General features: G+C 38.6%; 1 protein-coding gene across 1 annotated transcript in view; it reads right to left on the bottom strand.

Moving 5' to 3' along the window:
• The window catches only part of LOC139712722 (midasin-like), a 97,397-nt gene that overhangs the window by 21,756 nt on the left and 62,323 nt on the right, over window positions 1-13,318 (bottom strand). The window contains exons 59-73 of the mRNA XM_071624520.1: window positions 12,944-13,200; window positions 11,726-11,916; window positions 10,799-10,979; window positions 10,594-10,720; window positions 9,788-9,894; window positions 8,532-8,636; window positions 7,730-7,867; window positions 6,998-7,216; window positions 6,502-6,598; window positions 5,449-5,575; window positions 3,787-3,892; window positions 3,020-3,135; window positions 1,924-2,230; window positions 1,241-1,341; window positions 437-660 (exon numbers count right to left, since the gene is read on the bottom strand). Coding sequence (XP_071480621.1) covers window positions 437-660; window positions 1,241-1,341; window positions 1,924-2,230; window positions 3,020-3,135; window positions 3,787-3,892; window positions 5,449-5,575; window positions 6,502-6,598; window positions 6,998-7,216; window positions 7,730-7,867; window positions 8,532-8,636; window positions 9,788-9,894; window positions 10,594-10,720; window positions 10,799-10,979; window positions 11,726-11,916; window positions 12,944-13,200 — 2,403 coding nt within the window. The remainder of the gene's footprint in view (window positions 1-436; window positions 661-1,240; window positions 1,342-1,923; window positions 2,231-3,019; window positions 3,136-3,786; window positions 3,893-5,448; window positions 5,576-6,501; window positions 6,599-6,997; window positions 7,217-7,729; window positions 7,868-8,531; window positions 8,637-9,787; window positions 9,895-10,593; window positions 10,721-10,798; window positions 10,980-11,725; window positions 11,917-12,943; window positions 13,201-13,318) is intronic.

Raw genomic sequence — 13,318 nt, 5'->3', positions numbered from 1 at the left:
ATTGCCAGTGTGCCTAAGAAAGCTTGCTGCACTGTAAACATGGACATTTTCGCAGCACAATAATTTTCGCGTATTTCGTATTTCGCGCTTTTTTTTGGCTACATGAATTCTTAAAGTCATGAAAATATCTTCACAAGCTTCTCTGCACATTTTGAATGGGTTGACAATTGTACTGTGCAAATTCAAGAACCGTGAATATGTCTTTGAGTCGCTCACTGCGACTAATCAATCAAATGAAAATATTGATGTTTACAGTATTATATGAAGTCCTCACGCAAGGAAGTCTACCGTAATTTCAACCAGAAAATCGACAATGAGTAACATTAGCGATTACTGCAGCCATCTTCATGCCCAGCACGCTTCACTACATTGTGGCCTTCATGGAGACAAAGAGTTTAGTCATCACCTGTTCTGGAGAAATATCATGTAAATGTACCTTGAGTAGTTGATGTCTCAAATTCCTGTACTTTGAGAGACTGCATCCAGACCCCGCACTCTGCACTGGACTCCCTGAGGTGACATGATATGGACACCAAAGACTGCACAAGTTGTGCTGTTTCACCAGTCTCTGGCTGAGTAAACATGGTGACCACCTGGGTGATTCTGTCAGACACTTGCTGCAGTTTCTTGTGACATCGTTCCAACACTGCAACGTCATTCCTGTGGGATGGGGATGGGGACGGGGGTAGGGTCAACAATGCTCTTCACCGTACACATTTACAAATCATCACATCTACAATGTATTACTTTAAGAATACTCCTAATCAACACTCAGCACTGTAATATTTTTCTTTAGTATGTCTGTTTTCAGTTTGTTTCACATTAAATCAATACCCAGGCCTTTGATCCCAGATTTCTTACGCCTTTTCACTATGGTCACATAGCATTATATTGCTGACCTGATATCGTATTTATTACATGATTAACAATAAAGTTGATTGAATGACATGCTAGCTTCTGTCCATATACTTTGCTTTTGTTCCCACAAAGCAATCCATCTGCAATTCAGCCTGCTTCAATGCGCTCCTCTTACTTTTCACAAAGTTTTGAATCCAACAAATTTTTTTAAGGTGGTGTGGTCATGTGGGATGAGTATGCTTTTGAGAGTTTAAACACACATCTGCATCTTTAACCCTCTCTCACATCTATTTCCTTGAAATACTTTTCATATCTAACTTGGAATTTATAGTTTTTAGTAGCTCAGTGGGAGTGAATCTTTATTGCTGTGCTGCAGACTTACCATGTGGCAAATGTCACCATCTTAGGATCCTTGGCCACTTCTTGCTCCAAGGCCAGTGGATCCAGGTCAGACTTAGTCTCTTCTAGGAGGTCTTGGCACGCCTGTATGGACAATCAAATAGGGATAAGATGTTGAAATGATACAACTTGAAATGACTGGTCAGATGTGTTCTGCTGTACTCACAAAGTCCCATATGCAGTAAAATGTGTTTTTTCAGTTAAAATGAAATAATTTGGGCACTGTAAATGTGCACACATGCACAAGTACAAACTAGCTGGGGTCATGGATAGGATGGTGAAATGATACATCTAGAAATGCCTGGTAGGGTGTGTTGCCCTGTACTCACATAGTCCCATATGCAGTAAAATGTGTCTTCAGTCGAAATAAAATATAAGCTTGCCTGAATGGGCACAATAAACGTGCACACATGCACATGTGCAAAATGGCTGGGTCTGCAGGATAAGGTGATGCAGAGTAATGCAATGATTTTTCAGAGCTGACTAAACATCTATCTGGAAGCCTTACAGGACAAAACAGTCTCAACAGGGTATACTGAGAAATTAAAAAAAAATTTCATTCTGTCCATTAGCTTAAACTTACTACTAAACTGATTATCAAAAGTCACTGCAATATTCTAGTCTCATAGCAAGAAAATAACAAATAACACAAACTAATCATGTTACCTTGACACTAGCCTTGATGTCCAGCCACACTTTGTCTTCCTTGCGACACAAACTCCCGACGCTCAGGTTCTTCGTTGGGACCGGTACGGACATCGCAGAGTCAGATTCCTCCCCTCCACTGGCCACTCGAGGGCAGCAGTCCATGAGGAGGTCAAACTGACCCACAGCCTCCAGTGAATGGTCAACCATGACCTTTGACCTCGCAATCCAGGCCGCCGTGTCGGCCTGGGGTGGAAGACTGCAAGAGTTGACAGCCCTGGAGCTGAGACTACTGGTATGAATAGACTGAAGCTGATGGACAGCAGCTCTAGATGAAGGACCAAACACAGACAGAAAAGCTGGAAAATTATATTGATGTATCGCATAGACATCCATTTCTGCAACTGCGATATGTTTTTATCCCTCCACAATAAATAGATAATAGGGCTAAGCTTTCAGACAGAACTTGGTCCTAAAGGACGGTTAACACATGTTGTCCTACAGGTATGCAATAAACATGCACTTTGTAAACTGAGACCTACTAGACAATTGCACAAATGTTTACCTCTGCAATTGTATGAAACAAAGAAATAAGAAATAAGCATCGTCCATTTCAAAAAGCAAAGGTAGTAATTCCGTGCCTCGAAGACAAATTCCACAATTTTTTTTTTTTTTATGACATTAATTTTGCCTACATTAGCAGACTCATTAAAAAAAAAAAAAGAAATCCTCCGCAAACAGTATGTCGCGAATCAGGTGGATTCATAGCCTTGAAAATACCCTGTGGCCATCTCCTGCTGTGTAATAACTTATTTGTGCTGGTAATTTATACAGTTTACGTGTACATCTACTTCACACAATGCATGAATTTATATTTTCTGATTACACACATTATTAAAAAAAATCATCCTCTTGAAATAAAAATTCAAAAAGTCTTAACATGCCACAAGCAGACAAACCGTGAAGTATCTCAGGTAACTTGGCAAGGACTCTCAACATTATAGTTTCCTGTTACATATACATCAGATTCAGCACATTGAATATGCACATCAGTACTTTGAATATTTCACATCATGATTCCAGCACATCATCCTTGGACCACTCCACAGTATCCTACCTGAGATTTGAGATATTTGTTGCCATGGCAGCAATCTCTCTTCTCTGCTCCACCGTCAAGTCTGAGAGGTGCTCCGAGAATCCTTTCACTCTGTCAATGTTCCCGACACCGAGCTCCTGATTGGACGCAAAAACAGGACAATTTGCTCTTATTTTTCAAGCAATGGGGCATGTTATTGTAGAAAAAGAAATATTCACAAAATAATGCAAAATTTGTAATATATACAGCATTACTTGTTTGGCAGTTCAGTGATAACAAAGTGAAACTTCTAACTCAAAATGCCATTTGCAATCTAACCTCTCCTGAGGTCATGGGATATCAATGACCTTAAAATGTTTGTTATGAGCATGAAATAACACAGTCATATTGAAAACATGTCTTCACACCCTACAACTGCAAATGTGGGGGATCCTTAATTACAATTTTCTCTTCTTTAGAAAAAACAAAAACAAAAACAGCACCAGTCCCATCTTTGGAGTTCACACAAAGGAAATTCCTCAGAGAAATTTTCACTTACTATCTACATAATAAGTTTAGCGCAGAACTAGATTTCTCAGTCAGTAGCAAAGGAAGTTCATCCGAGGATAGCAAACTTCAGACAAAAGGGGATGGTGATGGAACTATTTCTCTTTTATTACTTTGTATTACAAGAAAGAGAGAGACAGAGAGACAGAGAGAGAGACAGAAAGAGACAGAGAGGGATTGAGAGGGAGGGGGAGAGAGGGAGTGAGAGAGAGAGAAGATAGATTAATACCGAGTGCACCTACCTTGGCAGGGTTAGCTATGGCTGACTTCAGGGCTGCCTGCCTGGCCTGGCAACGGAAGAAGTACTGATGGCCGCTTGCCCACATTGCAGGCAGATCATCCATGGTACTACGAAATAAAACAGTAGAGTAATATGCAACAATAACTATGAGAGCAAAACGGAACTGAAAATGAAAAAGCTCACAGGAGAAATTTGTTAGAATAGATACCACTCTATACAGTATCATTACCATGCGATTACTATCATTACCATGCGATTACTATCATTACCTCCGCCAAGGAAGTCATGTTTTTGCTGAGGTTCAATTCAATCATAGTTTATTTCCAATCAACAAAAATCAAAACATAGTACAGAGTATACATGTCATGAAATAGTATTGTTCAAACATTTGCAAAAGATTCATGTAGTATCCGAGATAAATTATATAACAACATATATTTATATATATATACAATAATTAGGAGGAACAATACATATATACTTCCTGGGCGTGCGGAAAATAGATTCGATTATGGAAAATAGTGATCCACTAAAAAGCAAAGCTTGTGGGACGTGGATCGCTAGATAAATAATGAGTAAATAATATATTATTCAAGGTTTTTTTTATAGCTATTATCTTTGATATAGATTATTTAAGTCATTTGTAAAGATATGCATGTACAGTTTGTAGTTATATTGAGATATGCAGGTCGGGAAAAAAAAAGAAAAAAAAAGGTTGGTTTATCTGTTTGTCTGTCTGTCTGTTCGCAAAATAACTCATAAAGTTGCAAATGAATTTGGACAAAATTTACAGGTCTGGAGAAGTTGATATTTACATACAGAACAGATGATACAATTTTGGTATCGAACAAGATCATTGTCTGGATCCAGGAAATTTTTCTATAGTTTTTGAAGGATTCTTTAATAATCACTGGCTAAATAGGGTCAACAAATAGGGAATTCAAGCTATTTCTATTTAAGGTGCACAAATGCAAACTGAGCAATTGTTCAAGGTGCAGTAGGAAGCTTTAAAGGTAGAGACACAAGAAAGGACTATTTTTCATTGGGAAATAGGGGCATTTCAGCATATGTGTATATACAATTATATACTTCCCTTTTTTTATGCTAATCTGTGACTGAATTTTGTTGTAAAGTGCTGTGAAACCAGTCACTGACTGTGTAAGAGTGCTATATTAATGATCCAACTGTATTGTATTGTATTGTATTGTATTGTATACAATGTAGGTGGAAATAAGCTGCTCAGCAGAGGTCTGTGCTCTTCAGGTACATCTAGTTATCATCATCATTATCGTCATCATCATCACCACCATCAACATCATCATCACTATCATCATCATCACTATCATCATCATCTCCATCATCATCATCATCAACATCATCACCATCATCATCACCATCAACACCATCATCATCAACACCATCATCATTATCATCATCACCACCATCAACACCATCATCATCACCGTCATCATCATCATCAACATCGTCATCGTCATCTTGACCACCATCACCAACATCATCATCACCATCACCATCACCATCAATATCACCATCGCAGACATCTATCATCATTACCATCATCATTATTTTAAGGGCCTACTCCACAGAATTATTCTAATCCAATCTGATGTTTGGTCAGATGAAGTCTACAGACATGACTCACACTGGCCATTCCTCGTCTGGTCTGAAGACGGCTTGCAGGTCCACTGGTGGGAGAAGCAGGAACTTCTCCGGCTCTTGGTCCTTGTTAGTCTGGTTCCTGAGCATCAGGCCCTTCTTGAATGACAAGCCTAAAGGTCAACAAGGGAACCAGGCCCGGTCCAAGGTTGCACATGAGTTTATAAGATATGGAGAGAAGAAAGGAAAAATAGAGAAAAAGAGAGAAGGGGAGAGGACTTAACACACAAACCAAACATATGATTAATAAAAGACTAGCCATCTACAATGTATACATTATTCTATATTCATATTTTCCAAGAACAGTAATATTAAGTAATGCATAGTTTAATCTATTAAAAAAAACAAAACAAAACAAAACAAACACACATGTTAAACATACACATTGGCTTTTACCATGATTTACTAGTCTTGAAATTTAGGCCACTGCACTATTTTTCAAACTTCTGGGTCAATTTCTACATATTTATATCAGGGTTAAAGGGTGTGTACAGTTCTGGTCGAGGTGTAGATTTAGCTTTTAACATTTTGCGAGATATTAAGAAACCACTCTATGAGATGTCAAAGAGCATGCAGTTCTAAGGGGTATCAAAAATTTATTCGATGAAAATCGGTTTTGAAATGGCTGAGATATCCAAAAACAAGGTGAAATAAAGAGATCCTAATAAAGTTGGGGCATGTCGCCTTTTATTATTAGCACTTTTTGGGATATCTCAACCATTTGAAAACCAATTTTCATCAAACAAACATTGAATCCTTCTTAGAATTACATGCTCTTTCATATTTCATAAGAGGCTTTTCATTATCTCACTTAGGAATGTTCAAAACATGAATCCCTACCTCAACCAGTACTGCACAGTCCCTTTAATCTAGCATATTTGTCCTCAAACTTTATCAAAAATATAACAGTTACGCAGCACAAACAAATATAGAAACTACATCTGAGAGAATAATTTGCTTTGTTCTCTTTCTCTTTCTGGGAGAGGGAAGCGGAACCGTTTCTTTCAAAGACTAGTGAGAATGCCCACAGTATTCATACCTAGTGATGTCAGATACTTAAAGAGTTCGGATAGTGCTTTCCGCTTCCTCAGATGAATGTGTCTGATCTCTTTTCGCTGCTTCTCCTGATCAGCATCCTGTGAAGTTAACAACGTATAAGTCAGCATGGGGTGAGTAGAAATGAGCAGTGAAGAGGACTACATGGTTATCACATGTTTTGTTTTTATTTGTGTATTTATAGTGTATTTGTGTCTTGACATATATTTTTACATGTGAACTATTTAGGAGTTTCTGGTACAGAGACTCTATTCAATTTTCTACTCTTGATTGCTCCACTTCATTTGCAGATGCATGCAGGAGGTGGGGTACTTAAGATGCAAATGATGGAATTGTTCACTTGAGAATCTTTATCTACCGATGTCTATTCCTGAATTAGAAATTATCATGAAAACCAAAATTAAGTTACTAAGAAATTTCAATTATACAGTATATGCATATATATTACACAAATTTACTCTTGACAATTTGCATCTCACCTTTGACACTTCAAGGCCTTGCAGCTCAGAGAGTGCAGATATGACCTCTCCAACAAAGTCATCCAGGATGGACACCATGGCCTGGTAGCCACGCCCACGAACCACAGACCGGCAATGTTTCACCATTCGTTGGTACAGGACCGGTAGTCTTGGGAGGATGGTAGACTCCTGGTACAGGAGTTTCAGACTGTCCAGGGCTGAGGACACTTCCAAGAATTCCTACATAAAGAACAATTACCATCAATTACATTCAATTAATGGATTGTGGCACAGTGCAAATGATTTGTAAGGCTCTAACACCCACGAGTCACATTCACAGTCCATGACATATATACCTAGGTTGTCACTTCTTTGACATTGCAGATGAAGAGATTATCTGTCAACATCTAATCACTGCTGAAAGAAAAAACAACAATAAAGAAACATACACTACTATAAAAGCAAAGTTCTGCCAAAAAACTCCTCTCAAGAACAAAGTACCATAACCCCCTGTATCCAAAGTATGACAACTTCCAATGATGTGTTTGTTTCCACTTGGAAGAAAGAACACGAGACACATAAAAAAAAAAACATATCTAACTTGTCTTTTCTAAAAAACAACTCCATCCACTAATCCTTCCAGTGACTGAAGACGTATCTCTACACAAATCAGTTAATCTTCAAAATATGTTGTCCTTAAATTGTACACTCGTATCAAATATGAAGCAAATAAACACAAAGATATAAACACACTTGATTTCTACTTCCTCCAAATATCTCCATCCAGTCATCCCGCCAGTTGTCTGGAGTGACCACAGTTTCTGCCTCCTTCGGGCTCGACGCGATCTTGTCATCGACAAATACGGCCTTGGCTGGTTCTTGGAGGGCACACTGGAGGCATAAGAGGTAAAGGAAGAACATAGTTATGTTATCTTCAGCTACTAATTTTGTGAGTTGGGTGCTATTCACAAATTCAAAATCCTGTGAGAATATTAACTCTGATCCCGACATGAATGTGCCACAAATGCATACATTTCTCAGTCCAGCACTGTACTCAAATCACAAATTTAACCACTCACAAAATTGCCAAAAAGTCTTGATTCATGAAAAATATACTCACTAAATATATGGACATACAGTACTCTTGATATAACTGCACTAAGAATGGCTGCTGTTGCTACATGTATGTCAATACACACAACAATAATATGTTCATCATAGACTTGCTTTCATAGAAGCACAGCTACACATTTCTCAGCATACTGTAGAAGTGGATATTTTCACGCGACTAATTTTTCGCTCTTGGCCGGGTAAGAAGAGTTTCGCGTGCTTTTAATTCCGTGGAATCAAGACATCACGCACAGGAACATATGGCTAGCAAAAATATTTGCGTGCTTTTATTTTCACGGTAGTTTCTGGTTGCGCGAAATGCACGAAAATTTCAACACCACGAAAATTTCCACTTTTACAGTACTATGTATACCCATGTCCAAATTCTTATTATGATACATTTGTTCAACTTCACATACACGTTGGGTGAGACCAGAGGGCTTACCTGGAATTTCTTGCTGAATTTCAGGAGGGTCTTGTGGGTTTTCTCCACAGCTTGCTTCATGGCCCAAAAGCTGATGTCATTCCATTTGGCAATCTTCACAAAGTCCTAATACAGTGACAAGATAAGAAATCAATTTTGGCTCTTCTGCCACACAGAGAATGCATGAAAATCACATCATTGGTTCAATTTTTCAATTTCAATTCAAAATGATTTTATTTCCATATAAAGTAATACAAAATATTATACATAATGCTTACATGAATACATAACATCAAAAGGACCTTTGAATCACGTAATTTTCAACAAAACATGAATACAAGTATCATAATAAACGCTGGTTTGGATGAATAAACAAGTAAGCAATACAATCTTAACTTATAACTTTACATGGAAAAGAAGAATTCACAAGAAAAGCATAGCTTGTAAAACTTGTGAATTACTCTAGAAGGTGAGGGCATCTCAAGATCCGTCAAGGACTCCATGTATAAGATTTTGATATCCTGATGTCAGGCGAAATAATCGGAAAAAAAGATGTGACAAGGACAAGAACAAAAGCATGGACGGAATAGACAGAAAATAGAACTAAAGATAGTTTTGTGGTGGTACTCTCGATATAAAAACAAATTTGCAAAATCAAATTTGATTCATACAGTTTGTATAACTCATTTACACAAGCAAGCAAGGAATACTACTAGCAGATGACTGAGGCACTGTGTCTCAGAAGCTTATTCAATGCTCAACTATACAAAATGTACATGTAGTACATGCATGTGACTCATTTAAGACACCAAAATAACATTTTTGTTTTGTCTCATTCATAATGGCAAGTTGTGGGGATGTTAAATTGTGTTCCGAGAGGTGCAGTACCCATAGTAAAAGCTTATTGAAGTGTCAGATTTCTGGTTGGAAGCTGGATTTTGAACAAGTACAGTGTATGTTGTATGTTATATGTTGAAGTATTTTATGGTGAATGTCTTCAGAATTATGATTATATATTTTGTTTTTCAAATGTTTCGCTGTGCTTATGTATCAGACTTGAAACCAAAGACATTTTCAAATAGACAATAAAGATTGAAATTGAAACTTAAATACTGTCCTTCAGAAGAAATAATTCCACTGTACTAGAAACTTTAGTCACTTGAGTGTGCAGTCATCTCTGGAGCAGACTTTGTGAAAATTGTGTGAAATTATGGGTTTTGTAAAACTCTTGCAAATCAATTTATGATCTCCATGGCAACCTGTGAAATATTTTGTACCTTGAGTTCTTTCTCAATGGGTCTCCTCTTGTTTTCCATCTCCCGAGTGACAGCAGGCAGGAACTGCTGGTAATAGCAGTACAGGTTCCACAGTACACACATAAGCTCTGAACAACAGATGGAAAACAATACGCAGATGCTATTAAACAATGCACATACGCATTATCACTGACTTTATTCCCCTGCACAACTACTTCTATTTGGAAATCTGATATGGATGCAATTTGTACTGTAGATCTCCTACAACTGAACTTGTTGTGTCTGTTTTACAACTTTGTCTTGCAGAACATACTCTAAGATTCTATGTGAATATGGCATTACGCCAAAACTGCATCCCATAGATTTGCTGATAGAAGCAACACCATATCCCATTGAAGATAGAGAGCAGTAGCACTGTTTTTCAGGCACCATTCAATGTCTCTACCAAATGGACAAGCCCTCATTTGATCAGTAAGAAGACCCCCTAGCATCTGACGGAATTGTGCATAAAGATGATATTTGGCATCAAAATAGCATGTGTAAAGTAGGGGAAAAAACACGCACAGATATGCAAATTTTACAATTTACATGATTGTACAAGTATACAAGACAAAAACAAAATAGAGTGTGAAGATATCAAAGTTTGTCTGTCGGAGGATGGTGGTACATTGAATACAGCACTCACATAAAAAAACATTATTTGATACTTGAGAAGTTGTTTTTCTTAAAACGAATGATGACGCTAAAATTGATATGCACTGACTTAAACTGCATTAAATTAATAAACTCTACAGGAGAAGAAATGGTGATTCTAATCCAAAACCAACCTGAGGATTTGTCTGTGCAGGGTTCTGCCACTAGCTGACAGTGAAAGGCCAACAGCATCTCCACTCTGGTCGCAAACTCGCCCAGGTTAGCGCCCTCTATCAGCTTCTGCAGAACGGCTATGACTCCCTGAATGGTGTCAGTATGCTCATTCTCCTGGCCGAATTCATCATCTCCTGTTCCTGTGTAGTCTCTGACCCCAGCCACTTCATTGGGGTGTTTGAGACCCATCTCTTCTTCCTGGTGGATGTCTCCATCATCTATCCTCTCAGCCTCGGATTGTGTGGAGTGTCCGTAGGACTGGACCAGGCGATAGACGTAGAACCACCACTTAAGGGAGCCCTCTGACTGCCTGTACGCTACATTATCGAGCATAGCAGCCCAGCAGCTGCAGAAACAAGTGGACAAATGAAAGAAAAAATGCTGTCAGAATGTTTATCATCCAAACTCAACACGTAAGAATGGTTAGGCCAGTACTGCAAGCTAATGGTTTGTATTACCAAAAAGAGATATCATAATGTATGAAATATTGTTGATAGCAGATGAGGTGTTATATCCCAAAACTGCTCTAAAGTTCAGCTCTGTACTCCAGTTGTTGACTTTTGCAATATCTATTTCCATCATATTCAAGAATACTGGGTGTACAATGTTAATCATGAGAACTGTTAACCCCTTCCCAGAGACACATTGATATCCATGCACACAGCTGCAGCTTTTGCCAACAAACCCATACAAAGCATTGTATGAACACAAAACATGTTTCTCTCACACACACATACATATGCAATATGTAAAGTCCTTGCCATCCTCCAATCAAAACATATGTATGACCACAAAAACACACATTCTCACTCACCCACACAAACACATACACACACACACAAATCCTTGCAAACAGATAATCAAAATATTTATAAACACATAAACACACATTTGATTTTCACTCAGACACACACACATACACACACAAAGAAACAAAAGAGAGCCCTTGCGAACCATCTATTCAACAAGAAATGTATGAACACAAAAACACATATTTCGAGCACTCATATGCATGCAAACAAAGTTCTTGCGAACCAACCAAGGAAATATAAGGTATGAACACAAAACCTTATCCTGACAACACAATCTCACTTGAGTTCCAGCTTCCTCCATCTGATGATGGTCTGAGTGATGCGCTCCAGGTGGGTCTGGAGGGAGACCGCCCTGCTCGCATTGGCCTCCCACTCTTGGCTGCGGGCTAGCAGCAGCTCCAGGCCCGTCACAAACTGCATGAGGGGGCTGTTCACACTGAAAGACTTGATGCGCTGGATCAGCATGCTGAGCTGTGGGAGTGAGGAGAGAGCATGCATGTATCAAAGGGACATCTGAACACACACGCAAGTAGGAATTGTGGGTATGGCATACTGCCGTTGTGATGTGAAAATCACAATCCGTTTTTCTTTTTGTATGCTGCGACTGTTCACACTGAAAGGTGTTATGTCAGGTCAGCACAAAACAGAAAGAGTAAGAAATGCTAACAATAAGATTACTAATACTACATGGTAATACTGTAAACAAGGAATGTTCGCATGCATTTTAATTTCACGAATTTCACGAGAGCCAAGATTTGCTAAATTAAAATGCACATTAAAGTTCTTGTCCACACTATACGCATAGAATTTTGGAGGCAGCTTGCAAAAATTTCATGCCGCAAAAAAGGCTGTTGGCTCCAATTCGCAAAAATGTCATGCCACGAAAATATTGTGTTTTAAACAACCACCTAATTACTGATATGACACGATAATTTGCATTAATGGCAGGAACATATCACACAAATATGAAAGCTTGAAACTTCCAACAGGCGAGCTGAGACTTTATCAGGGAAGTGCCCTGTTACTCTTTGCTCGCCACAGTGTTCATCTCCTGTACAGTGTGCCACCTTATTCTGAGACCTCATGACTGAGTATTTTTGGGAAACATCATGATTTTCAAAGCATTCATGCTAGAAAATATGCAGTACAGCACAGTTGTACACAAAATTGTAAGCTTTGCAATGATGTAAATTTTATGATGAGGCTATGGGTAAGATGCTTTCAATACACTGTGGCATACTGCCATTATCCATAAATATTGGTAAATACACTTTTTACAATTTATAATCTCTTGTTCAATGTAGTTACTTCTGGGTCCAATTTCATGAAAAATGATAGGATAGCAATTCTTGCCAGAATAACACTTTTTTTTTTCTTTTGTGGCAACAGCCAATCAGGAAGTTGGGTTCTTGTTGTTATACACTGACATTTGCCACTTCAGCAAGAGTTGTCGGTTATTAATAGCAACTGTCAATGAAATAATGCCCTGGTATTTTACCTGCTTCAGTGTGGGATGATCCGGCCACTCGGCTAGAAGCTCATCGATCCTGACCGTGAACTCGTCTAGGACTGATTTACACTGGATGACCTCGGGTATGTTGGGGTCGTGGTAGATATCGTACGGCCTCGTAGCATCCCCGCTCCCTTTCCTGATTGGCTTGAACCTGTCATCTGATTGCTGTGTTGCTATGGAAACCTGGAGGTCCCTCACTCTCATCAGGTGGGCACCAACAAGATGCTTGTCCAAGCTGGGTGCTGTAGCCACGAATTCAAACAAACAGAAAAAAAAAAGAACCAAAAAGAAAACACACAGTAATTTTGTCATTTGATGGCTTCTGAGGTGAGACACTGTGATTGTCCTGCAGCACTTATC

This window comes from Diadema antillarum, unplaced genomic scaffold (assembly GCF_040938485.1).
Source record: "Diadema antillarum isolate AM-2024a unplaced genomic scaffold, OU_Dant_1.0 seq00001847_RagTag, whole genome shotgun sequence".
NCBI lineage: Eukaryota > Metazoa > Echinodermata > Echinoidea > Diadematoida > Diadematidae > Diadema > Diadema antillarum.
This window is presented reverse-complemented; position numbering and strand designations above follow the sequence as displayed.